This window comes from Hyaena hyaena, unplaced genomic scaffold (genome assembly GCF_003009895.1).
Source record: "Hyaena hyaena isolate Hyena2069 unplaced genomic scaffold, ASM300989v1 scaffold_8, whole genome shotgun sequence".
NCBI lineage: Eukaryota > Metazoa > Chordata > Mammalia > Carnivora > Hyaenidae > Hyaena > Hyaena hyaena.
The window spans coordinates 2060061-2088005 of record NW_024080640.1 but is presented as its reverse complement, the minus strand read 5'-3'; the positions used below and the strand labels follow the sequence as shown (position 1 = coordinate 2088005).

The following is a 27945-nucleotide window of genomic DNA, read 5'->3' as shown; positions in this document are numbered from 1 at the left end:
GATGATCACCACCACCACCACCACCAAGAAAAAACTGGCAAAAAAGAAAACTTAAGGAGAGGTCCTCAGCTGGAATGAGTTTCTGGCCCCTCATATTTATCCAGAGTTATCTGAACAGAGAAGAAAAGACATTTCTGTTTTGGCATATGGCCTTACTTTCAAGTTTTAAATTAGATAAATAGAAGCTTGGCGAGGCATCTCTCAGTGGTATGTTTCTTCTCTTATCCTCCTCAGCTTCTTTTTCAGGTCCCTCTGTCTCCTGTTACCACCTCTCTGCGAGATCTCCTCTCTTCTTGGACTTCCTCCCTCCACCTCCTCTCTTCACCTCCATTTTGGTCTCTTCCACCTCTCCTCCAGTGCTGCTTCCCTTTCCTTCCTTCTCTCCATCTCTTGGCCTTGGCCCTTCTGAGAGCATGTCTTCTCGTGCTCGCTCTGATGGCGGAATGGAGGCGAGGTGTGGTGATAGGTGGTGGTGCGGGCCCAGAGTGCATGGAGTTACGTACTGGAACCATGCAGGAATAATGCTTCTCACCCAGAACCGTGCTCCCAAATGGTTCTCCAAGGAAAGACTATGCTATCAGCATGAGATGATTCTAGCGATTCCTTAGTTGCAGCTTTCTCCTCCCCCACATCCAGATAGAGTCCCTCAGAAAGCTGAAGGCTGCAGAGTGGTGTTGGTGAGGGCTGCATAGATTCTCCCCAGTATGAAAGGGTGATTCAGATAGAGTTTCCTGTTAGTGTAAGAGAGAAAAATGTCCAATGAGCTATAACATACCTAAAAGGTTCTTCTGTGGGCACATAGATATGCTATTTTTTTCATTGTCAACTATTAATAACAGGTGTCTTGTCATTGTCAACTATTAATAACAGGTATCTTGTAAGAGTTAGTGCTTTATTAATAATATTTGACTTGAGAAGACATAAACCACTCCTCCCTTCTTTAGGGATTAATCTCTGGTCAGACAGAGGCACCTAAGAAGTGCTTAATGAATATTTGCCAGATGAATATATGGATGGATGCATGAGTGTTGGAACATGGACAGATAAGAGCTGGGCTCCAGAGAAGTATCACCTCCACGTCCCCATTTTGGCCTAGCTCCTCCTCAATCTCTGCAGAAGGTTGGGGCTACCCAAGAGCTCTGGAAAGGCAAAGGGAGAGCCAGCTTCCCACACCCTCAGAGAAGAGCCCCAAGAGGCATTCCGTGTAGGCAGCCCCTCCCACACAGCAGGAGAGAAATCAGGTCTAGCCACAAGTGTTGTCCTGGTCTCTGTCCCTTCAGGGCCACTTGCAGGAAGTCCCAGGGGCCTCTACGGGCTTTGGAACTCCCACATTTAGGGTTTCACTCAGCCCAGTTGGATGTAGAGAACAGGGCAGAAACAAAGATGGTTGACTTGCCTTTGGCTGGCACCCGCCACTCCCGCTCCCAGCCTCCTGGAATCACCCCCAGGACCCTAGGAGCTGACCCCGGGCCTGAGGTGGAACTCCAGGCCTGTCCCATGAAGGCAATCAGATTAATCCCATCACTGTACCTATGAGTGGGGCCAGCTTTGGCCCCATGGAGGCTGCCAGAGTGCTGAGGAGCGAAAGGGGCTGTGGGCCCGAGGGGTTCTCTCTTTCCCACTCTCCATAAGTGAATGAATCCCTCCAACTGAGGTCGCGGGTGCAAGGGATGCTGTCTTCACTGGGTGTATCTTTCTCTAGGTCAAAAACAGAATGCATTTGTTTGTACTTTAATTCACAGAACCGTCTCACAGGTTATGGCTAACACATGTGGGGCGCTTATTATGGGCCAGACGTGGGTCCAAACAATCCCATTTATTAATGCTCTTTTACTCCTCAAAACAACCCTGAAAGGTCAGTGCTGCTCTAGTCTCCATTTTCCTGGGAATCTGAGGCCCAGTGAAGTTCAGTCACTTACCTATGGTCATATACTGAGGAGTCAGAGCCAGCATTCAAAGCCAGGCAGCTAGGCAATAGAGCCCATGTTTTAACCATTCTATCGTTTGAACAAGGCAGTGCCAGTAAAAGGAGGGAACCAATGTGGCTTGGAGAAGATCACTGAGTGAATTTCCCCAGGAGATTCTGCTAGCTGCACTGGCAATGGCCTTGAACCCAGATGGCCTTAAGCCAGAGCCTGTTCTTTTTTTTTTTTTTTAATGTGTTTTATTTATTTCTAGGAGAAAGAGAGACAGCGTGAGCAGGGGAGGGTCAGAGAGAGAGGGAGTCACAGACTCTGAAACAGGCTCCAGGCTCTGAGCTGGCAGTCAGCACAGAGCCCGACGCGGGGCTCGAACCCACGAACTGCAAGATCATGACCTGAGTGAAAGTCAGATGCTTAACCGACTAAGCCACCCGGGCACCCCTGCCAGAGCCTGTTCTTGGTCCACTTGGCTTCGGCTACTCAAAGAGTGGCTTGCAGTCCAGCAGCTTTGTCTCACCTGGGAGCATGCACGGCCTTGGGTCCACCCAGACCTACTGACCCAGAATCTGCATTTTAAAAAGATCCCCAGGGACTATTTGCACATTATAGTTTGGTAAGCAGTGCAAGATGCCACACCACCCACACTGATGGGACGTCGAAGGGTTCAGCTACACAAGTAAGTTTTGGGACGCTGGTTTTTCTGAATGGAGCTCTCTCCTTCTTTTCATCGAGAAGTTCCAAGAGGCTGGGGTGTGACTGTCCTTCCAGACTCAAAGGATACACTATCTGGGTCCAAGGAGGAAAAAGGGGTTCTTTCAGTTCTAAGGAAAGAGGAGGGTCCTGAGGACATCCTAGGATAATTCATTGAAGTCAGCCTGGGGACAGCTTGGGAGTGGTAGTCCGCATGACATACATATCCTTTGACTCTGAAATTGAAGTATTCTGTCTTCTTCAACCATAATCTCATGGGGTATGTTTTGAGTGTGGTGTGTGATCGACTGTAAGTGTGAAAACATTTAATACAATGAATCACCATTATGTTATCGGTTACATGACATGAGAAAGCGTTCTTAGGCTTGGGGAAAATGTGGGCCAGCGTCAGCTCTATTCACCATTTAGAATAGGGGCTGTGAACTGGCAGCCTCCAGGCTGAATTTGGTCCGCAGATATATTTAGTTTACCTACTAAGTGTCAGCCTATGCTGTGCTTTAGTTTTTTTTGTGGGGCAACGGGTAGGTCACATAAAAATCCAGATTATCGGCTTTTCTTGAAAAATCAGGGTATCTGGCAACACCAGATCTGTGTTCTTGCATGGTGACAATTAAAGTCTTCATTGAAACCTTCACTTTGTCATTGTCACTGTCCCTACAATGTCCTATTATTGCCTCCTCAGTGCTGAAACCAAGTGTCAGCCCAGCTGTTGTTTAACTTACAATGGAGCTGAGAGAAAAGTCAACCATTTCTTATACGACACCCAGACTCTCTCCAGATGTTTGAGTTTTAATCCCTGGTTTGGACGAACGTTGGCAGAGCTTCTCTGGAATCTACACATTCCTCTAAATTCCTAAATAGGAATTCTGGTTGCCTCTTGGGCCAATGTGGATGGATAATTTATCAGTGGTGTGGTGCACGGATACTTATTGAACCCCTAGAGTGTTCTTAGCCCTGTGTTTGCCACTGCAGATAACACAGAGCATGAAAAGAAATCAATGTTGCTTGAAGAAGTAAGACTTAAGCCTATTGAGTAATTAGGGAATAATGTAAGAGAGGTTATGACTAAGGAAAGATTCATCTGGAAGAATAGGGAGGATTTAGGGTGGAGCATCGGGGGAAGGGAGCAGACAGGATGAATAAGGCACAGGGAAGTATAGCCAAGGCTTGACGGGAGCCGATTTGGGCTGGAGAAGAAGATGAGACATGGGGCTTCTATTTGAGGAGGAGAAAGTGATCAGGTGAGATGGGTAAAAGGGGAAGTTTATGCAGGGTCATACATGCCCAGATGAGTGGATCTGGGATAAACTAGAACCTGGAAATACATAGGGAACCGGCTGCTGTTTCCAGAACGTGTCATGCTCTCTCACACAGACTTCTCCTCCTAGCATGACCTGCCTCCTCCGCTTTGGCCAGCCCTGCTTGTACTCATCCTCTAGGACTCAGCTCAGACCCAGGCCTTCCTGAAAGCTTCCTGGGAGGAGTGAGGGACCACAGGCATGAGTTTTGAATGTTGCCTAGACAGTTTTTGTGACTTTAGGATTTACCCATCTAGTCTCCACCAAATTATAAACACTTTCGAGGGGGGGGGGTACTGTGTCTTTTTCTTCATTGTGACTTCAAAGTCTTGGCGCTTACCAAGGGCTCGCTGTGTGCTTTTGAATGAGGAAATGAATGAATGAACTTGTGGAAAATGACTGCAGGCCAGGCATGAGCTCACAAGGTGGATTAGGGTAGAACCCATGGGAGTAGAACTGAAGTAAAGAATCTGAGAAACATTTCAAAGGAAGAAATTGACAAGATTTGTTGCCAACTTGACTCTGGTGGCCAAAGAGCCCAGAGGAGCTCACACAAAGGTCTGGGAGGAAGTCAGAGATCCAGGAACGCTGGGAGGGGGAGCTCGAGGGGAAACTTCTTCCTCCATCTGTGGAGCAGAAAGTTCTCCAAGAAATGGGTGTCCTGTGCCCTCGGTTACCTGAGCTGTCCCTTTTGGTCGGTGTCTTTTTGCTGCTCCTGGAACTCCAGCCATTTCAGGATCAAGGAAATGAAGGTCAAAAGGAAAAAGAACAGAGCATGAAACTCTCATTTTAGATCTTGTCTCTAGTTCTATTTTGCTTGATGCAAAAGCTTTAGAGACAGATATAAATATGAAAAAGGCCAGCTGCAGCTACACTGGGTGGGTGTGACGCATATTAAAGTACCAGAAGAAAAACTAGGGAAGGGAGTGGAGGGTCGGGGTGGGGGGTGGGGGTGGGGGGGAGGTGGGGGGGGTGGGATGGGGAGCAGAATCCATGCTGCTGATTTTACTGAGGAGGAATGGGTGTGACTCCATCTGTTTGGTCCTTGGTCTCAGCCATTTATTTTTATTTGCTGTAAGCTGCTTGTTATTACCAATGTGCAAAACTGATATATAATCACAGCCAGACTAGAACCTGCCTGAATTAGGAGAAAAATCATCACTCGGAGCTTCAGCCTGGGAAATTAAAGAGAAGAAACCAAATGCCTGTACAAAGCAATTGTTGAGATAACAGCACAGCAAAAAGCCATTTCTCCCTATTTCTGGCATCCCTCTGATCCTTTTGGGACGTGACAGGCCAGATGAGGTTGCCCCAGCTTCCCGGCTCGTCTGTCCATACCTACTCTTCCTCCCTTCAAATCAACCATCACTGCAGCAGCCAGCATGACCTTTTCAAAATGTAAATTGGATCACATCACTTCTCTGTTTAAAATGAGGCTAAGGCTCCCATAACACAAGTCTAAATTCATTCCCATGGCTTCCCAGGCTGTGGCTCAGCTCCTGCCCACTTGTACTTAGGTCCTTCCACCACCACTGCTTCCCCACGGGCCTTCCTTCTCTTTCTCCAAACTCACTCTTCCTCAGGATGAAGCTTCATTTGTTCCCTTAACCTACACCGCACTCTCTACCCTTTAGCTGGTGGATGCCTATTGCTCTTTCTGGGCTTGCTCTCCTCTGACCTCTGGAAATGTTAAAAGCTGTCTGTGCCAGAATTGGCCAATAGGCGCCTAGTATCCCTTCTTCCCTTCTCCCTTGGGGGCAGAGCATCTAGTATTATGTTAGGCACATGGCTATGCACAATGATGAGTGAATTTCCCAGCTCCCTTGTAGCTGGGTATGACCACGGGACTGAATTGTGGCCAGGAATATAAACAGAAGCTATCCTTTAGTGAACAAAAAAAAAAAATCCATGCTTTCACATTTTGAGACAGTCATAAAGTTGCTTCAATATATCTTGCTCTATTAGAGTCCCAGGGTCGCCAGCTCAGCAATGCTACATCTTATCTAGAAATTTCTTAACTACAGATCTCTGTATGATATGCAGAGTGACAATCTCCAGTATACATTCTTTAACAGTGGGCAACTAACAAGTCTTTTTCTTGTGTTAATACTCTACAACTTCCGGCCCAAGTTAATGCTACAAGTTAGTATTTATTGAGAATCTCCTTCCATCTTTCTCTAAATCTGCTGAGGAACCTGCCAAGTACTGACGCACGAGTGCATTTGATCGTACAGTATCTGAATGAGGTTGGCACTATCATAGTTTCCATTTTGCAGACCTGAAAACTTAGGACCAGAAAAATGAAACAATGTGTCCAAGGGCTCATAGTCAGAGCCCTGACTTGTGCCCAGGGCTGCGTGAGCTCTTAACCACTGTAAGACATGGTTCCCTCCAACTCTACTGGCTTACTACCAGCACTCTGGGAAAAAAAACTTTCCTTTTGTTTTCTGGTGTGTTTGAGTTGCTGGTACCTGTTGTGACAAAAGTCTTCTAAAACCTCGTTTTCTCTTCTGGTGACATTTACTAACTTATTTCTGTTTTCTCTTTTAGACCGTAGATCAAGATGGCTAGAACACTGGTTCCCATGTTATCTTTGTGCTCTGGTCGTGGTACCCTGTGGTCTAAGTGCCCTCAATGCCTGTCTCACACCAACCAATCTTAAGACTACATCTTAAGTCACCTGCACAATACAGGGACATTACCTCAGACATGGATAAGATGGGCTTGGACAATGGAGATTTCCAGAGCAGATTATGCATTTAGAAAACAACCACAGAAGCTCCCTGAATCCAAGCAGAGGCCAGGTGAGTAGGTCAGTGAACTCAATGAGTAGATAATGTCTGATACAGTATTTTAGTTATTTCTCTGTAGAACTAGGAACTGGATTCCAAATAAGGTTTTACTTTCCCACCTGTGCTACTAATGTATTCTTATAATTAAAGTTACTTTTCTTATATAACATTCCTGCTCTGGAGTCACGCCTCTGATGCTTGCTGTGTGGAGGAGAATAAGGCAAAGAGAACTGGCAAAAGGTTGCCCTGAGTCCCGGGTGCAGCTTGGGTACTGAGTGGCAGCGTTCCATGCTCCTCCCTCTGCTCCTTTTCCAAGTTATTTGGTTTCTGGATCTCCTGGCCAAGGCAATCTGGGCTGCAGATGGGGTGTCAGACTGGCCTAGTTCAAGTCAAGTACCTTAACTGGCTGGGCTTGTGCAAGTCGGCAAAAATCTGAGAGAGCGCCTCACTCTCCCCCTTGGCCATCAGCTGCAAGAGGCTCTCGCTGGGCTGGGAGGCTTGGAGTGTCTTCTGTACTAACTAGAGGGAGAAAAAAAGCAGAGCCAGGTGGTTAGCCCCTTAGGGTCTCTGCATCGTCCTCATCATGGTCCAGACCTGAAAGTGTTGGAACTCACACTGTTCCACTGGGCTGCCTTGTCGGCTGCTCACAGAGGCAATTCTGAGGCTGTATCTGTTTGTTTATACTCCCTGTATTGTTGAAAATATCCTTTGGTGCCTTAAGGATAATGTCGTCATTGAAAAGTTTAGACATAATTTAGCAGATAATCCTTTTAATCTTTTTTTTTTCTTCAAATTTTTATTTAAGTTCGAGTTAGTTAACACATACTGTAATATTGTTTTCAGGAGTAGAATTTAGTGATTCATCACTTATGTATAACACCTAGTGCTCAGTAGATAATCTATTCTTTTTTTTTAAGTTTACTTATTTATTTTGAGAGAGAGAGTGGGGGAGGGGCAGTGAAAGGGGTAGAGAGAGAGAGTCCCACGCAGGCTCTGCACTGTCAGTGCAGGGTGGAATGCGGGGCTTGAATTCACGAACTGTGAGATCATTACCTGAGCTGAAGTGGGACACTTAACCAACTGAGCCACCCAGGCTCCCTGATAATCTATTCTTATTAACATACCTTCATGTGTTACCGAAGAGCCTATTCTTATAAACTTTAATAAAGCTTATGCTACTTGTTTTTAATCTTTTTTTTAATGTTCATTCATTTTTGAGAGAGAGAAACAGAGCATGAGCAGGGGAGGGGCAGAGTGAGAGAGGGAGACACAGGAATCTGAAGCAGGCTCCAGGCTCTGAGCTGTCAGCACAGAGCCTGATCTGGGGCTTGAACTCATGAACTTTGAGATCGTGACCTGAGCCAAAGTTGGACACTTAATTGACTGAGCCACCCAGATGCCCCTTATACTTGTTTTTATATGTAAATGTAGGGGCATCAAATATGTGTTATAGGAATTTAATGAATGTTTTTTTAATTTATTTTATTTTATTTTTTTATTTATTTCTAGGAGAGAGAGACAGCGTGAGCAGGGGAGGGTCAGAGAGAGAGGGAGACACAGACTCCGAAACAGGCTCCAGGCTCTGAGCTGGCAGTCAGCACAGAGGCCGACGCGGGGCTCGAACCCACAAATCGCGAGATCATGACCTAAGCGAAAGTCGGACGCTTAACCGACTAAGCCACCCAGGCGCCCCTAATGAATGTTTTATAAGTTAATTTCTCTAAGAAAAATCCTATTTCGAGCTGCTTTTTACACCGGGGTCAAACTGTCCTCTTTCCTGCTGCCTGTGATCCTCCAAAGGCACTCCAGCTGTGCCTGCTGCTCATATGCATTTGTTCATTCATTCATTCAATGTGTATTGGATGTCAGCTATGTGCCAGGCACTAGAGATAGTGCCAAGAAGGCAGAGAAAAACCCCTGACTTCATAGAGTTTATGTTCCAGCTCTAATTGGTCTTATGTCACATGTTAAGGCCTGGGGCAATGCCCAGGTGACTTCACTGGTGACTTCTATCAAATATTTAGAGAAGTGATAATACCAATTCTTCACATACTCAGAAAGTAGAGGGGGAGAGAACACTTCCCAAGTCATTCAATGAGGCTAGTAGTACCCTAAGACCAAAGCCAGAATATCAAAGGTATCTCAAAGAAACTACAGACCAATATTGCTAATGAACATCAATGCAAAAATTCTTAACAACATGCTAACAAACTGGGGCGCCTGGGTGGCTCAGTCGGTTAAGCGTCCAGCTCTTGTTTTAGGCGCAGGTCGTGATCTTGAGTGTTCAAGCCTCTGCGTTGACAACGGAGAGCCTGCCTGGGATTCTCTCTGTCTCTCTCTCTCTCTCTGCCTCTCCCCTGCTCATGTTCTCTCTCTCAAAATAAACAAAAATGAACATTTAAAAAAGATGCTCACAAACCGAATCCAATAACATAGAGAAAGGATTATACACACTGTGATCAAGTGGAATTTATTACAGGAACATGAGGTTGGTTTAACATCTAAAACTCAAGTAATGCAAGACACCATATTAATAGAATAAAGGACAAACCACGTGATCATCTCAGTAGATGCAGAAAAAGCATTTGACATAATCCAATACCCATTCATGGTAAAAATAACAAAAACAACAACAAAAAACCTCTCAGTAAACGAGGAATAGAAGGAAACTTCCTCAGCCTGATAAAGGGCATCTACCAAAATATCATAATGAACATCATACTTAATGAAAGACTGAACGTTTCTTTTTTCCCTAAGATTGGGAACAAGGCAAGGATGTCTGCTTTTGCCACTTCTTTTTCTTTTTCTTTTTTAAAGTAGTCTTCACACCCAGTGTGGAGCCCAATGCAGGACTTGCACTCACAACCCTGAGATCAAGACCTGAACTGAGATCAAGAGTCAGAGGCTTAACTGATTGAGGTACCCCTCAGGTGCCCCTACTTTTGCCACTTCTAACAAATATTGCACTGAAGATTCTGGGTAAGGCAATAGGCAATAAACAAATGGATCCTGACTAGAAATGAAATGAAACTGTCTTTACCTGCAGATGACGTATAACAATAAACAAATGGATCCTGACTAGAAATGAAATGAAACTGTCTTTACCTGCAGATGATGTATATGCGTACATGTATGTATGTATGTATGTAGAAAATCCCAAGGAATCCACAAAAACTACTGTATCTAATGAACAAGATTAATATACAGAAATCAATTGCAATCAACTGATTATTGTAATCAATTGTAATTACAATTATAATTGTAATCAATTATAATCAATGAAGGATGCAAACATGAAATTAAGAAAATATAATTCAATTCACGATAGTATCAACAACAATAAAATACTTAGGAAAAAACAAAAGAAATGCAGAACATGTTTACTGAAAGGTACAAAAACATTAAGGGAAATGAAAGGAGATCAAAATAAATAGAAAGATATTCCATATTCACGTACCGGAAGACTCAATATTAGAAAGATGGCAATGGTTCTGATTAACTCCAAGTTAAGGTTTAAATTCAACATGTTCTTATAAAACTTCTGCAGGCTATTTTGTAGAAATTGACAAGCTGATCCTAAAATTTATATGGAGATGCAAAGGATCTAGAATAGCCAAAGTAATTTGAAAACGAAAAAAATTGGAAAGTGTACATTGCCTGATTTCAAAATGTAGTATAAAGTTATATTAATCGAGACAATGTGGTATATTGGCCTAAGAATAAGCAAACAGACCAGTAGAACTTTCTGTTAAGAACCCAGAGGTAAATCCTTAAATTTATGGTCGATTTATTTTCAACAAAGTTTCCAGGACAATTCAATGGAGAAAGGATAGTCTTTTCAACGAATGGTGCTGGGACAATTTATATCCACATATTTAAAAAAGTACTTAAATACTTACACTATACACAAATAGTAACTCAAAATGAATTATAGACCTAAATGGAATCTATAAAACTTATATAAGAAAACATAGATGGGGCACCTGGGGGCCTCAGTCAGTTAAGTGTCTAACTTTGGCTCAGGTTATGATCTCCTGGTTCATGAGTTTGAGCCCCACGTCAGGCTCTCTGCTGTCAGTGCAGAGCCCACTTCGGACCCTCTGTTCCCTTATCTATCTGCCCCTCCCCAGCTCATGCTCTGTCTCTCAAAAATGGATAAACATTAAAAAAACCCCATATGATTGCAAGTGACTAAGATATTACTGAGATATGACTGAGATTTACTTTTAGTAAATATTTCTAAAAAAAAAAAAAAGAAAAGAAAACATAGATTAAATCTTTGTGACTTTGGGCTGAACAAAAAAGTCTTAGCTACAACATCAAAAGCCTGATCCATAAAAGAAAAAATTTGACAAACTGAAGTTCATCAAAGTTAAACACTTCTACACAAAAGACACCATTAAGAAGATGAAAAAGAAACTTACAGACTGGGAGAGAATCTTTACAAAACATATATCTGATAAAGGTTGTGTATCTAGAATACACAAAGAACTCTAACAACTCAATAAGAAGACAAAACACAATTTAAAAATGGACAAAAGGCTCGAATAGACATTTCACCAAAGGAGACACATAAATGACTAATAAGCCCTTGAAAAACTTTCTCAAGATCATTAGCTATTCAGGAAACCCACATTAAAACCACCATACATCCACTAAAATGGCTTTACAAAAAAACTTAGATAACACGAATGTTGGTGAGGATATGGAAAAACTGAGGCCTTCGTGCATTGCTGATGGGAGTGTAAAATAGTGCAGCCACTCTGAAAAACAGTTTGTCAGTTTCTTTAAAAGTTACATATAAGTCACACAAATATATGACCCAGCTATTGCATTCCTTGGAATCTACGCAAAACACATCAAAACATGTCTACACAAAAACTTTGAGGGGCGCCTGGGTGGCTTAGTCGGTTAAGCGTCCGACTTTCACTTAGGTCATGATCTCGCGGTTCGTTGGTTCGAGCCCCGCGTCGGGCTCTGTGCTGACTGCCAGCTCTGAGCCTGGAGCCTGTTTCAGTCTGTGACTCCCTCTCTCTCTGACCCTCCCCTGCTCACGCTGTCTCTCTCTCTCCTAGAAATAAATAAAACATTTAGGGGTGCCTGTGTGGCTTAGTCGGTTAAGCGTCCGACTTTCTCTTAGGTCATGATCTCGCGGTTTGTGGGTTCGAGCCCCGCGTCGGGCTCTGTGCTGACTGCCAGCTCAGAGCCTGGAGCATGTTTCAGTCTGTGACTCCCTCTCTCTCTGACCTTCCCCTGCTCACGCTGTCTCTCTCTCTCTCTCTCTCCTAGAAATAGATAAAAATATTTAAAAAAAAAAAAACTTTGACACAAATGTTTATATCAGCATTATTCATAATAGTCAAGAACTCACAATCCTAACATCTGCCCACTGGTGAATGGACAAACAAAATGTGGTATATCTATACAATGGAATGCAATTCAGTGATAAAAAGGAATACTGATAATCTGACTCTGATGCAGAGTTGGCCCCATGCTACAATGTAGATGGGCCCAAAAAACATTATGCCAAGTGAAAGAAGCCAGACACAAAAGACTATAGAGATGTAGGATTCCATATATATGAAATATCCAAGAACTATGAACTTATAGAGACTGAACAGAGATCAATGGCTGCTTAGGGCAGGAAATGGGAGCATGTGAATGACTGCAAATGGGCACAAGGAAATGTTTAGGGTGCTGAAGTATTCTAAAGCTGGTTTGCAGTGTAGGTGGCACAGCTCTATACAGTTATTGAAAAGCGTTAAACTATATACTTAGAATGGCTGGGTTTCATGCCTGTAGACTCTGCCTCCATAAAGCTGATTAGCAAAGGCCTAAGGCAGGGATCACCCCCACAGTTGCTCACATACCAGCTCACCTAAACTCCATAGCTCAGCTCTGGCCTTTGCTGGAGGTGACAATGGTGCCTACTTACGTTAGACTCTCCCGAAGGGCTGCAGCTGTTCTTGGGTACCAGACAGTGACTGACAAGAATCGTAGGGTCTTTGGTGGTGATGGACAGGCCCTTATGCAGAATTTGAACCAGTCGGATCCAGAAGTGGAAGACAGTCTCTGGATGGTCAGGGTGGAGCCTTAGGTAGTAGATCTTTTCAGTGACTGTCCTCAGCCGCAGGATGCGTTGAAGCCGGTCACAGACCTGGAGCTCCACAAACTTCAGTGGGAGAATCCTAAAGCCACAAGGGAAGACACACGTGGGCAACCCTATTGCGTCGGATCCAACCCTCTCTTCGTTAAAATGAGGAGTGTCTCCTTACAGGGCTGAGGCTTTGGGGGGTAGGAGAGAGAGTGCTTGGCACAGTGGTGCTCCAGCTTTGGGGAGATCAGCTTCACCTGGGGGAGTCTGATTAAAATGAAGACACCTGAAGATATCCCCTAAAACTCAGATTCAGTAGGTCTGGGGTGGGGCCCTGAAATCTGCCATGATTCTCATGCTGGTGTTCCCTGGGGCCCTGCCAGCCCTGGAGTAAGGTGACTGGGCTCAGAGGGTTTTTCAGTTTCCTTCTGGATGGCCTAAAGAGGACTGCCCTCCTCTGCCACAAAGTTGGCACGTTCATTGACCCTAATACTTCAATTACTCTTCTCAAAGGGGCTAAAGTTCAGGGAGCTGGCTATATGTTCCGCCTCATGGGGAACATAAAGGTGAGGTTTGTCACTGAGCCAACAGGCAGAAATGAAGGGTTTACCTGGCTTTCTGGGAAGATCTAGAGATTCTTGAGATATCCTACAGATTACTTGGAGAGGTCCAAACATCAAAAAGGGCTGTTTCATCCTAGAGGAGCGTGATGTCACTGTATGTTACGGTTCTAAGTGAGACTTAGTTCCACTCGTTTTACTAGTGGGAAAATTGAGATGCAGCAAGTAACTTATGACTCAAAAAGTATTTGAGTCCGTTGGATACCAAAGCCTAGAACCTGTGTCTCCCAACCAGTGCTCCAATTGCTGGACTTCAGTGCTCCCATTGCTGGACTTCAGTGCTCCCTTGCCCCTGGGCCCATGGTGGAGGGATTTCCTATGAATTCAGTGTGGTGAGTGCAGCAAGAAGGGAAGTGGGCTGTTGACTGGCTTCTTGTTACGGGCCACATGACACTTCCCTTGGCCCCCCACCCCTTAGCCTTCATGCTTCCAGTGTACCCTCTGCCTTGGGCTACCATTTCTAAAAACAGGTCACTGCCTATGACTTCTCTGTTTCTCCCCATCTTGAGTTTAGTCACAAAGCAGCCTCTGCTCTGGGTCTGCCCCTCACCCTACTCCTGCTGTCCCCTCTGTGTTGCTTACCTCTTCAGGATGATGTTTGGGGCTTTAGATGGTCTGTTCCATGTCTGGCTCTGTCCCTGGTGCCATTTGACACTAGCCATGAGGAGGATATTGGGAAGGGGCAGGCAGGGCACGGAGGAGGTTACCCCGACGGCCATGGTGTTAGAGGCTTTGTAGATGTCTATCCAGTTCCTGCCCTTTTTGACCTGCAAAGCAGTCCCAGGGGCACAGCCTGAGCAGTTGGCAGAAGCCACACAGTGTATTTTAGCTGAGGGTTTCTCAAGCCTGGCACTTCGGGCTGGACAGTTCTCTGGGGTGGAGGCTCTCCTGCGCTCTGGGGATGTTTAGTGGCATCCTTGGCCTCTACCTACTAGAGGCCAATAGCAATCCCTTCCCCACCCGAGTTGTGACCATCAAAACTATCTCCAGATGTTGCCCAATGCCCCCTGGTTGGGGAGGGGGGTGCAAAATCAATGCTTGTTGAGAACCACTGTTTTAACTTGTATTGGTTAAACAACTATAATCGTATGCACACTACCTCCTGTTAGCCATTGCCCGTAAGACCGGTAACCCTGGAGCTCCCGGACATGTGTCACATTTCTGTGACTCCTCCTCACAGTTTCCTGGCTTGTCTTAGAAAGATTTGTCTTTAGGCCCTTTTTTGAGGGGCCCTATAACCTCCTTGCCCTGAACTGTAAGGGTCCCTTGCAATCCCAAGGTGGGTTTATTCTGGGTTCCAGCTGGTCTGAGAGCCCAGGCAAGAAAACAAAAATGCACTGAGTGCCCTAGTACTTAGGCCTTTGCTTCCTGTGTTTGCGTGTAATAACCAGGTTGGTCCAACCCGTTTTACAATCGAGGAAACTGGGATTCAGGGCACGCAGGTCGCTTGCACAATGACACCTCCTGATGAGGAAACAGATTCTGAGCCCTGGTCTCTCTGGGTGCCCAGCTCCTGTCTCTAAACCAGTCAGCCTTTCTGTCACAAACCCTCAAAGGGCAGCTCATTTCGCTGCCTCTTCGTTCACCTCTTTGGGCTGACAGCCTGGAGGAGGAAGCAAATTGAGGGATTCGGATACCAAATCCTCTACTCAGAGCAGAGAATACCTGATCTCTCTCCCCACGCTGACAAGTGTCTGCAGAAGCAGCCCTGCCTGGGGCTCTGTGAAGTCAGGGTCAGATGCACCCCAGGCCCACTGACTCCTCCTTGCCTCTGTTCTCACTCCACTCCAGTCCCAGGGACAGACTCTCCCGGTCACATCTTGGGAACTGGTTTAGAACAATCAAGGAGTGCCATTCTGAGCGACCCGAGAGTACCTGGACAAAGTTGCTTTCAAACACCACTGAGTCAGGAAAGAGGTTGAATTCTGGCGAGTGAACCATCTGGCAGAGCAGTCCCTCCTCCACACCCAGGCCCACGCCAGGGTTTGGCTCCCCATCCACAGGCAGGAGGCCCCTGACTTCTTCCCAGACATTCAGGGAGGGGAAGGTTGGATAGGATCTTGTGACTTTTACCGTCTTCTTTGATTTCCACCGAGTCTTCCTCTGTGGAACTGATGACAACATTTCCGCACATGCTCAGGGGCCTGCTGCAAGTTTGTCCTGGTATCTCTCTCTTCCCTCCTGACCTTGGGCAGCTGGCCAAGGCCTGGGACCGCCAATCAGCTCACAATGATGAATGGATGACATCATGAAAAAAACCAGGGCAGGCCTGCAGGAAAGGAAACAGCAGAGGAGCCTCCCTTTTCCTCCAGAGCAACTTCACGGCTTGTTTAGGCCCCAGTATTCCCCAGCCCCTGTCGGAACCTGGGGACCTAGTGCCCCCAGAACTTGCTGAGCAAGTGGCCACGTAGAAAGCAAGGAAGGAAGGCCGTGCGTAGGGAGGGCATTTTCCTCCCTACCTTTCAACCCTCCCTTCCTCCTAATGCAACCTGCCACAGTTGGTTTTAAGGGCTGTTGTCTATTTAAAACCCAGCCTTTCAGAGCATTGCAGGACGAGGGAACATGCGTGCCCTGGTTTATCTGCAGGAGGCTTTTCCGTCTTGGAAGGAATTGCTGGGCTCTGCTCCATGCTCTGCTACGCCTGGGTGGTTACTTCTACGGGTCTTATTTCCCTTAGGAGGTCAAACTGAAGGAGAAGTACAGTAATTAGTTTCTTACCCAGAGGCTGGCTTTGTGAGGGTGCCAGCTGAGAAGAATAGACCTGGGATGGGCATTTCTGCCGGATTAACAAGCCACTCCCCTTCTCGGAGAGTGATGGCCTTCCTCAGCCTGGAGCAAGAAGCCCGTACCCTGCGGTGGCTGGGTCAAGGGCAAGAACCCAGCAGGGTGACCACTGTTCAAGTCCACTTCAGGGAGAAATTGTATTCTGATTTGGACAAGGCTCCAGGATTTACTAAATGATGTATTATCCATCGTGATTGAATGTGATCAATTTATAAAAGCGATTGGATGGGGCACCTGGGTGGCTCACTTGGTTAAGCGTCCAACTTCGGCTCAGGTCATAATCTCGCAGTTTGTGAGTTCGAGTCCCACGTCAGGCTCTGTGCTGACAGCTCAGGACCTGATGGAGCCTGCTTTGGATTCTCTCTCTCTCTCTCTCTCTCTCTCTGCCCCTCCCTGCTCATGCTTGCTCTCTTTCAAAAATAAACAAACATTAAAAAAAAGAATGAAAAACAATTTGACAACCAATATACGCGATGTACAAGCAGAGAGATCTATTTTTGTATTCGTTATCAAGTCAGAGGGATGACTGAAAGGTCATGAGGCTTTTCTGATCTGATTCCATCAGCCCCTCACCTGGTCACTTCTATTATGCACCTGTTCAAGCCCCTGAAACAGCTCCCAGGTTGGTAAAGCAACTTCTGCGTTCACGTTCCTCATTTTCTTTTGTTTATCATGTGGGGAAACTGTCCTCCATGAAACGTTCTGTAAGGATAGGGTCTCTTGGCCCCCCTGTGGTTTACATTTCCCTAAAAATAACACACAATACAAATGTGATGGCAATTAACACACTGATAGAAGTTAAAGCTTATCCACAACAGTCAAGCTTATTGGCCTAGATATACGGCTCGGGTATATTTGGCCACTGAGACATCCAAAAGTCCCCTTCAGTTGGGAAGATGACTTTTTCTCTTTTCTGTACAGCCTGTTGAGCCCACTTCCGTGGTCTGTGGAAGAGGCTTTAGCACCCAGTCTAGAAAGCTAATTGTGAGGAAGTGAGCTTTCGGCTCTAAACAAAATGCTAAGCAATGATAAAATGTCTTTAAGATGTCTACCCTGCCGGGGGCGCCTGGGTGGCTCAGTTGGTTGAGCATCTGATTCTTGGTTTCAGCACAGGTGGTGGTCTCATGGTTTGTGAGTTTGAGCCCCACATTGGGCTCCACACTGGAGTCTTTCTCCCTCTCTCTCTGCCCTTTCCACATGCACTCTCTCAAAATAAACAAACATTTAAAAAGTAAAATGTCTACTTTTCCTATTTGCCCCCATCAAACCCCCAAACCTAGCACACTGAATCTTTTTAAAGACCATTTGAAAGATGCTTAGTTGCCTTTCCCAATATCCATTCTCTCCATTTCTTTATTAATGGAATGTCTGATTTTTAGTTGGGCACATTTCTAAAATAAAAATTACATTTCCTGGTCTCCTTTACAGCTAGGTAAGGCCATGTGACTATGTTCTGGCAACAGAGATGTAAGCTCAAGGTGCAACTGCTGTGAGGAAACATTGTAGGAAGGGGCATGCTCTTTTCACTCCTTATATTTTTCTTCCTGGCTGGAATATAGACTTGATGGTTAGAGCTTGAGCAGCCCCATTGGGTCATAAAGTGGCATGTTACGGACAGTAGCATAGCAAGATAAAAGGGCTCCAATTCCTTCATGATCATAAAACTCCCATATGAGTCCTGGACTGCATACCTCCAGACTTCCTTATGTGTGAGAGAAATAAATTTGGGTGTTCCATTGAGCCAGGCTTAAGACTTGCTGACATAGCGGCACCTGGGTGGCTCAGTTGTTTGAGGGTCTGACTTCAGCTCAGGTCATGATCTCACGGTTTGTGAGTTCGAGCCCCACGTCAGGCTCAGTGCTGACAAACAGCTCAGAGCCTGCCTCGGAGTCTCTATCTTCCACTTTCTCTGCCCCTGTCCTGCTCATGCTCTGCTTCTCTCTGTCTCTTAAGAATAAATAAGTTAAAAAAAAAAAAAAAAAACACTTGCTGAAACAACTCTATAAAACTATCTACTCTTCTGGACCAATTTTACAGGAAATAATGGTACTATTTACCAATAATTCTAAGCAATGAATAAAATAGGGTTAATGTACAGGAAGGTAGGATCTTAAGAATGAAACCCTTGTTGCTTCTGGGAAAAAACAAATAGCATTTTCTTAATTCCCAGAGAACATCACTGTAACAACCTTGGAGGTGTGTGTGTGTGTGTGTGTGTGTGTGTGTGTGAGAGAGAGAGAGAGAGAGAGAGAGAGGTTATACTCTAAAAATGGTTTTATAACTTTTTAAATAACCTGTATTATTTAGCCAACACTTTCTACTTTGTATTTCAGTATCCTTTTATCTCATGTCATCTCACTTCTAGGCCATATTAAAATTCCTCCTAACTCCGAGTATTCTTATGACTGATTTATCCAAATCAGCATTCAATCCAGGACCACACAACCCCCTTAAGTTTACTGTACTCTAGAACATTCTCTTTTTTAGGACACCTCCTAGTGGAAACAATTGAGGCAGTTGTCCTACAGAATATCCCGTCTTCTAGATTTGGCTGGTTACTTCCTTGTGGTAGTTAGTTTGCTTTTCTAGCTACTATCTTTCCTATGAAATAGAATTTACATCTACAGGGCAGATGGATTCAGGTAAGTATTTTTCTTTATAAAAATAGTCCCTATTTCTTAGTGACGAGCTACCATGGGATCTGTTTTCAATATTACTCTTCTCTCCCAAAGAATGTCCATAGGAACTCCTTATAGTTCCTGTGAAACAAACGAACAAACAAAATCAGATGCCAAAATGAGACGAAGAGAGGACTCGGTGAGTTAAGGGGGGAAAAAAGGAAGCAAAACCCACTCAGGGTCTGACAGCCACGTTAGAAGCCACAAGCAATGGAGTCGACATGACAGCAAACCAGGTCAGTGACGTGGATAACAGGTGTGAGACTCTCACACAGAGCGCAATAAAGAAGGGCAAGAGACGAAGAAATGGAAAGAAAGTGATAGATACGTAAGACGTTCATGTTGAGCCAGCATACAGCTAGAGTCCCTGATGAAGAGGGAACAAATGGAATTGAAAAAGTAGTCAAAACCATAAAAGAAAAGGCCATTTCTGAAACAAAAACTGGCGGACAGGATTTACTGTATTGCAGGTAAACTGAGTAAAAAAACATTGAGACCCACATAGCTCTTGTGAAGTTCTTAAGTTTAGGCAAAACAAAAGCATCCTGCTACAAATAGCCAGATAGAAGAAGCAGGCACTCTACCGAGGGGAATACAATGAGACTGACTTTAGATTTCAGCATGTTTAGGTGCCGTAGGACAATGGAATGATGTAAAAGAATGTTGAGAAACGATGTGACCCAAGAATTCCACAAATTTAAATTGAATGACATTCATTCAAGTGTAAAGGAAGCCAAAAGAATCTTAAAATCCTAAGCACTCTGGAATAAATAAATCCATAAGCTGGTTCATTGAAAAAAAAAATTAGACCACTAGCTAAGTTTCATTTTTTTATAAAAGGAAGACATAAAACATACAATGTGAAATAAGAAAACACAAATAAGTACAAATAGCTAAGGAAGTACACGCTTCTGGGTAAAGGTAATGTCATGAAACTGTATTATTTATACTATAGTTTAGGAACTCAAAAGACCTCAAAATATAGTGACTTAAAATAGAATTTTGATTCTCTCTTACACAGCAGTCCACAGACGGGCCATCCTGAGCTGGTAGAGTATCTCTGTCATTCTCAATATGTCACTCTCTGTCTCTGAGTTTCAAAGTGGCTGCTTCAGCTCCTGCCATCATGTTTGCATACTGGCCAGTGAGAAGGGGAAAGAGGAAGGGGAGGGTACACTCATTCCTTTTAAGGGCATGACCTGGAAATGGCATAATCACTTTTGCTCACATCCCATTGGTCGGAATTCAGTCACATGGCCACACCCAGGTGCAAGGGAAGCTGGGAAATGTAGCTTTTAGCTGGATTGGCCATGAGCCCACCTACAACTGGTGGGTTCTCTTATTTATTATTTTAGGATTACAGACATCGGTGCATAATCAGCAGCCTCTGCAAAGAAGCCATGTCACAGAATTACTCCCTCTGACATCCACAGTAAATACACAATAATTTTTTTAATAGTAAAAATTTAACTAGTGGCAACTGAACAAGAGGTTAAGTGGTGGCCAAAAATAGAGCAGAAAATCTGGATGTGGCCTGATAATAGAGAAAGAAAGCTACTTAATCTGTGTGTTCTTACAAATTATCCATGCTCACTCCCCTCAGATTAGAGAGAGACAGCCTGAAGGAGGGAATAATCAGCTCAGGGAAAACAAGAGAAAAATCTTCAAGAGTAGAAGCCCCTATGGGTCACAGCACCGTCTCAGCAGAGGCAGGAAAGCTCAGCTGGGTTCTCTATTTTTCAGGTCTTCAGGCTGAATTAACAAATATTATCCCATGAGGACAGGATATACCCTCAACTAGAAAAGAGCACATTTAAAAACCTATCAGGAGATGGGGTGCCTGGGTGGCTCAGTCGGTGAGGCATCCGACTTCGGCTCGGGTCCTGATCTCACGGTTTGTGAGCTCAAGCCCTGCGTCGGGCTCTGTGCTGACAGCCAGCTCAGAGCCTGGAGCCTGTTTCGGATTCTGTGTCTCCCTCTCTCTCGGACCTTCCCCTGCTCACGCTGTCTCTCTCTCTCTCTCAGGAAAAAAAAAATTTTTTTTAAATAAATAAAATGCCTGGGATTCTCCTGTTCAGCCAAGGGGCTGCCAGATGGTCATCGAAGGCACTGGGGTCCCAGCTGAGGTGGGGCGCCATCTGGTGGCAGTTATCCACTCTGCTTACAAGTGCTTGTGAAGGAATGCCGGATCTTGGGGCGGGCTGGGCACCTTGGCTTTAGCTGAGCCTACAACCAAAGGTCTCAGTGATGACGGATGACAGGAATGGGCACGATGGGGACTGACGTCTGTGAGCAGAGGCCCAAAGGCCATTGCCCTACTGCCCTCTGGACTTTGAGATTCATGGGCTGCCCAAAGATCATGCCAAGCTATTCCAGGCTTTACTTTTCACATCTATGAAGTATGGTTCATGATAACAGCCATCTCATACAATTATGAGAATCACCTTAGATTGCAGATGTGGAGAGACGCCTGTGTGACTCAGTTGGTTGAGCCTCCGACTTCTGCTCAGGTCATGATCTCATGGTTCTGGAGTTTGACACCCCCCCCACCCCCCGCCCCCAGTAGGACTCTGTGCTGACAGCACCCAGCCTCTTTTAGATCCTCTGTTTTCCCCTCTCTCTGCTCCTCCCCCCTCTCTCTCCCCCAAATAAATCAACATTTTTAAAAAAATTGTAGATGTGGAGACACTTTTAAAAATGCAAAGCATTTACATATAGACTGTCCTGTGTGTGCATGTGTGGCAATCTCATACTGCTGGACACATTCTTCTTGCATCTAGATATGTCCTTTGAATGGCAGTGAAGGGAGGGAATGGATGTGACAGAAATTCCTTTCCTTCTTTGTGCAAGGCAGTGTGCCTAACTGGAGACTTTAGGGAGCCATCAAACCACTTTAGAATAAACCATCTGTGACTGTTTCTTTGCCTGTCATGGACTCACGGTATGTTTTCTATTGCAAGTATGCACATTCAAAAGCAGTGTTCTGTTTGGGCATAATTAAAAATTTTAGTGATATTTTAATTTAAAAAAAATTATTCACACCCCCAATGGGGAAATTAATTTATTTGTCCTAAGTCAGGTGGGAATCAGAGACAGAGCAAAAACCAGAATAGCCCCCCTTCAAAATATCTTTAGATTATTGTATTTCTGCCTCTTTTCATTCATGGTATAGCTTCTGTAAATAGCTTTAGCGTTAATAATCCTAAATGTTCATTTTTAAATGCTTGTTTTCTGAAGCTTTACCACTTTTAGTTGTTGTTTCCTTATTTTGAAACCAGTCTTGGATTTCTCAAAATTGACACCTTGTGGGCTTTTATGGATTCTTGCTTTTGTTGTTTTGTTTTGTTTTTCAAGCATGGTAAGGAAGACATCATGGGGGGCGGGGGGAGTCAGGAGGAGGCCATCACAATAGGCAGAGGGACCCCTGTAATGGAATTTTGTGGTGGGGGGAGGCACTTGGGCTCCACTCCCAAAGCTATGTAGGCAAGTGGGAATGTGTAGCCAAAGGGCAGGGTGAGAGTCGGTGGATGGAAAATTATTGAGGAAATATCATGAGTAAGGGGGATTCTGGTGAACTTGACCTAATAGTATTCTTGCTGAAGATAAGAGCCCAGTGTTTTGTTTGGTTCTCTAAATCAAAGGCCTGTGGTTCTGAGAGTTCATTAGTCAACCCCTTGGTACCCTCAGGATGGAAGTCAGGACAACTCATTTCTACATTTTCAGTGTCCCTAGGATCTCTGCTTCCTTTACCTCCAATCTCATCCACAACGCTCAAGTCTTAATTGGCCAGCTATTTGTTATTTTTCTCGAGATTTATAAGGGCATTTGTGAGGCTTTATAATCTCATTTCATTGCACGTTTTAAGTAGGTCTGTTCTTGGTATTACTCCTTGAGAACATTTTCTTTTTTCTCTGGATTTCATTTCAGAAACTTTGAGAGGCATTTACATTGTTTTGGGGATTGTTTTTTGCAAATGTCATATCCTGATGGGCTCTAATTGACTCTGGATCACAATGTTTTGTTTCCTTTCTTTCTCTTTTAAGTTATGTGTTCATGGGGTGCCTGGGTGGCTCAGTCGGTTAAGCGTCTGACTTTGGCTCAGGTCATGATCTCATAGTTTGTGGGTTTGAGCCCCAAGTCGGGCTCTGTGCTGACAGCTAGCTCAGAGCCTGGAGCCTGTTTCAGATTCTGTACCTCCCTCTCTCTCTGACTCTCCCCTGCTCATGCTCTCTCTCCCTCTCTCTCTCTCAGAAATAAATAAAACATTAAAAAAAATTTAAATTATGTGTTCTTTAGTTATTGAAAACTTTACTAATCCCTTATGTGATGTTATTTTCATCTAAGAAATTGTTTCTGGGAAACCAATTTCAATGATAAGTCCATTCAGCAAAGGCCGTCATTTCTTCCCTTGTTGGGGGCAGGGGTGGGAGGGTGAGGGAGAACAATGTGGGACAGCCAGAGCTGGGGGCTATGGCAAAAATGGCTTTATTTAACCGCCTTTAATTGGGTGTCTAGCAGGAGCCAGGCACTGAAGGGTACACAAACGAATAAGATATCTATGGTTGGCATATTTGCCTACACAACATCCACTTTTCTGGGAACAGCACCACATTGTTAGGCTTCATGGTTGTAATCATAGAAATTGACAGGTCAACCTAAGCCAAAGGGAATTTCTTGGAAGACTATTGGCAGGTCTCTACCACAAATGAACGTTAAAGTAACCAGGCTTGGGAGACAGGCAGAAACCAAAAGAGATGCAATAGCCTGGATGGAAGCCCAGCAAGGGCTGCCTGGTCATGGTCTTGGAGCTGGGTGAGGGTCTATGGATGGAAATTTACCAGGAGGAAACGTCAGAAGGAAGGGGGATGATGCCCCTGCTCCGTATATAAAATTCAGCTAAGTCCTTACAATGGACCTGATGGATTAGCAGAGGGAATGGTTCCTGAAACTAGGAAAATGTTGAGTAGAAGAGGCCACCCTAAGAAGAGCAGTTGCTTTCTGTTTAGGGACACAGCCCACTGAGGCGACTACAAGAGATGGAATAATGGTCTTGACCCCATTCTCCTCTCTCCCTCTCATCTACCTGGACTTCCTACTGGGCAAACCCACCTGGACACCAGAGGCAATGGGTCCTTCAATGTAGACCATATAGATCAGCTTGGAGAACAGGCAGGAAGGAGATTTGGAAGGAGAAGGGAGGATATCTGGCACATGGAGGCATAAGGCCCAAGGTAGGATTCCTGGGACACTGAATGTTAAATGGATAAGCACAAGGCCAGAGCACATGGTAGGGACTGAATGCCAGTGAGTGTCCCAAACAGACTGTAGATTAAATCCAAGTCCTACATCCTTGGCGGAGCCCTGGGTCAGCTCCTTCCAACCTTTTCAGTTTCTTCAATGATCTCTTTGATTCTGTGAACCATTCTCAAGTGGACAGAAGGGCACAAAACCCAGGCTCCTTCTGCCTCAGAGTTGTCCTTGTTGATTGCACCTAAAGAACTCTGGTTGGTACTAGATTGGTACAGATTGGTACTAGAGAGTGGGCTGCAGGTTATATAGGTCCCCAGGGCATTTATTACCCCAACCAAATGGAATAGAATGCAGCAAGATTCTGGCGTGAGAACTTGACTGTCAATGGGCCACAGCTAATTAAATTGCCAGTTGTTGATAATTAGGACCATCTGACAACAGAGGTGTCTGCTGGAAGTAGGCGGTTGCTGCCTTAGGACAAGGTAAAGGGCATGAGGGATTCCAGAACACTGGAGTACAATGGGTGCTTCTGGAGTATAATGGGACACTGAATAACTCAGTGAGAACAAAAGTTAAAAGAAAAGACTCACATTTGGTTCTCTTGGTTGTTGAATTATGAAGACTGTCGAGGTCACAGCTTCAAACCAGTCTCTTGTGTGATAGAGGCACAATGTAACAGCGAGACTCTAACAGTTGGAAAAGACCTGAAAGACCCAAACCCTCGAGTCCTTCTGAAAACTCCCCATTGCCCATCCCACGTGAGAGGAAGCCTTTCCCTCCTTGCAAAAAGGGTGCTGAAAATTCTCTTCCTATGTTACCAGGCCAGTAACCAGAATTCAAGTCTATGATGCCCCAGCGGGTGTGAGTAGGTAAGTATGGAAATCAGCGTAGGGAAGAGAAAACATTTACCTAGAAAAACATATTGAAGGAATTGGGCAATTTCTGTCTGTAAATACCGATGAGAATAAATTTTAAGGCACTCCATCAAGGAGAGAGAACATAATTTTTAGATAGGGTTGATCTTACTGAAATCGATGCTCTTACCAGAGATTACATCATAATTGTGCTATTTCTTACAGCTCTGTATACATAGTTTGCTGAGTTGGCTGAAGAGAACCTCAATTCAGCCCAGTTCACATTAAAGGACAACGAGAGGCCAGAAATTCCTTAATGTGACGTAGAGAAAGGAATTCAAAGCCTTTGGGAGACAAGAAACTTGACTTGGATCTATCACGTACCTACTGCCGCCCTTGCCTGACTCCATCCTTTGAGAAGGCCCTGAACACTTGTACATCCTCAAGGTTTTGAGAAAGTGTTAGAATGTTTAAGAGACTCTCTTTAAACTAGTAAATAGGCTCTGTAATCTCGGTGGTGAAAAGAGAATTCTGGGGAACCCTCAAGGACCAGAAGCATAGTTATGCATGATGATCAGAGTTGAGAATGGTTTGACCTTTCGAGATTCTGTGTCTGTAGTTCATTAATCAAGGATGCTTTCGGGACATTTTTCAAGGCTTCTGGCTGCCTGTACTCCTTTTTGGGGATTTACATATTGAGAGTTTCGCTTCCTCGAGGGGGAAGCCAGACCTTACTTTTGCAGCCTCCTTTTCAGCTCAGGTGCATCCTATAACCTGAGTTCTGCCAAGGAGACTCACCTGCGTGAAAGCTTGACTTGGGTGTGAGCAACATAAGGAAGCTAGCACTACATAGTCTTATTTCCACATAGTAGTGTCAGTGGAAACATCTAATTTTAGAAGGCAGGGACTCCAGGGGCGCCTGGGTGGCTTAGTCGGTTAAGCATCCGACTTTCGCTTAGGTCATGATCTCGCGGTTCGTGGGTTCGAGCCCCGCGTCAGGTTCTGTGCTGACTGCCAGCTCAGAACCTGGAGCCTGTTTCAGTCTGTGACTCCCTCTCTCTCTGACTCTCCCCTGCTCACGCTGTCTCTCTCTCTCTCTCTCCTAGAAATAAATAAAACATTAAAAAAAAAAAAAAAAAAGAAGGCTGGGACTCCAGACCAGGGTCACTGGTGAGAGCTGAAGGATGCGTGCAACAGTTGGGGCTACGAGGTTTTCCTTGGGGCAGTCCTGCAGCTTGGTTGGGATATTGTTCTTGTCCTGGCTATGTAAGCCCTCAAGCCTTTCCAGAAAGTCTGTCAGCTACTGGATATCCTTTGAGAGGTTCATTTTATGCTTGAACTAGAATTGGTTGTTGATAACTAAAATATGAGGACTGATTTAGGGTCTCTAGGAATCAAATTGATAGACGACGACTTGGGTCATTTGTATCAGCAAATGAAAGCTGGCTCTGATGAATATGGTTAGAGAATCATGGCTTCTCATCACTCCTCAGTCCTCAGTCAGTGCTCACACTTGAGATCCTTGAATGAAGGGAAGGCTGGGATCCTTAACCAGGGACCCTATTACAGACACTGTAAACCACCTACCATGAATGTTCCTTCTAGGCATCCCCAAAGAGACCATAGGCCATTTACAGTGATAATGTGCTTTCATAAAAGGGAAACACAGAAAATTTCAGGAAGCACAGGGTACTGACTCTGAGTTAACACCAATGGGGAGAGGCAGGGGACCCAAAATGCTACCGTGCAGTCTGCCAGTCAGAATGGAATCCTTCAGACGCAGTGTTGAGTACAAAAACTGTTTCAAAGGCACATGCAAAGTGTAACACAGTCCATCTAAACTCTTCATCCCTAGCCAGAAACACGCAAGTGAGCAAAACAAGCCAGGATGCACGGGGATGCTTAAGGCCCATGGCAGGGTGCCTTGCTGAACAGATAGCAAAGGGTCAGATTGTGATGGACATCTGTTGTCAGCCACCAGACGTCCATTCCCCTAGCTCTTCTCTTGTGACACCCTCAATTTCCCATGGGGAAACCACCCTGCCTACTGCATTTGACAAGATGTTTGATTGGCCACCCTTACCTGAATCCCCAGAGCTGCTCTGATGTCAGTGCATTCCAAGACTGGCTCCTGAGCTGGCCTTTGAGTCTGCGAGCTAACCCAGATCCTTCCAATAAATTCCCTTTTGTTTAAATTTGAGTCAGCTTCTTTTATTGGCAAAGAACTCTAATATAAAGTGGCATCTGTTCTCAAAGAGTTCCTAGTCCCACCAAGGAAATGGACATGTAAACAAGAAGAAAGGTGTGAGAAGGGCTGTAAACAGGCAGACACAGTATACAATAGTAGCATAAAACTCCATCAATAAGGAGAAGTATCATGACAGCAACAGGTAGAAATACAAGGAAAGCTACTTGCGTAGAGTGAAGGACGTGTGACACCCTTGTAGTATCTAAACACCTGGTGCGTTTTGGAAACGACAAGACATTTAGCATGGCGGGAATGTGAGGTTCAAGGCAAGCAGCCTCTGGAGAAGTGGAGGGGCTGGAGAAATAGGCCTGGCCATTTCATATCAACAAGTTTGGTTTTTATCAAGGGTGAAACTGTGGTCAGAATTATGTTTCAGAAAGATTGCTCTTTAGAAGTGAAGAAGGGATGTGGATTGGGAAGAAACTGGATAGATTGGGACAAACTCAATGGACTTTGGAGTTAGACTGGGTTCAGGTCCTGGCCCTGCTACTTACTCCCTCTATGACCTTAAGCAAGTTCTTTTTTTTTTTTTTTAATTTTTTTAAAATTTATTTCTGAGAGAGAGACAGAAGACAGCATGAACAGGGGAGGGTCAGAGAGGGAGGGAGATACAGAATCTGAAGCAGGCTCCAGGCTCTGAGCTGGCTGTTAGCACAGAGCCCGATGTGGGGCTCAAACCCACAAACCGTGAGAT

The 27945-nt window shown here is 44.8% G+C and overlaps 1 protein-coding gene across 6 annotated transcripts; it reads right to left on the bottom strand.

Moving 5' to 3' along the window:
- Positions 1 to 75: 75 nt before the first annotated feature.
- FAM71F1 (family with sequence similarity 71 member F1) lies at positions 76 to 24811 on the bottom strand. Of its 6 annotated transcripts, none has more exons than XM_039242505.1 (9): positions 24740 to 24809; positions 16795 to 16967; positions 15313 to 15706; positions 14020 to 14204; positions 12659 to 12911; positions 7121 to 7242; positions 4609 to 4652; positions 1531 to 1698; positions 76 to 731 (listed from the first exon to the last, which is right to left on the bottom strand). In XM_039242505.1, exons 3-9 carry the CDS (start codon positions 15559 to 15561, stop codon positions 718 to 720), a joined length of 1035 nt encoding a protein of 344 aa, XP_039098436.1. In that variant the 5' UTR covers positions 15562 to 15706; positions 16795 to 16967; positions 24740 to 24809; the 3' UTR covers positions 76 to 717. The 6 variants fall into 6 exon arrangements, with proteins under 6 accessions (XP_039098436.1, XP_039098464.1, XP_039098484.1 ...); XM_039242533.1 differs by having other exon boundaries at positions 4609 to 4646; XM_039242553.1 differs by having other exon boundaries at positions 15511 to 15706; positions 24740 to 24808.
- Between the last annotated feature and the right edge of the window lie 3134 nt (positions 24812 to 27945).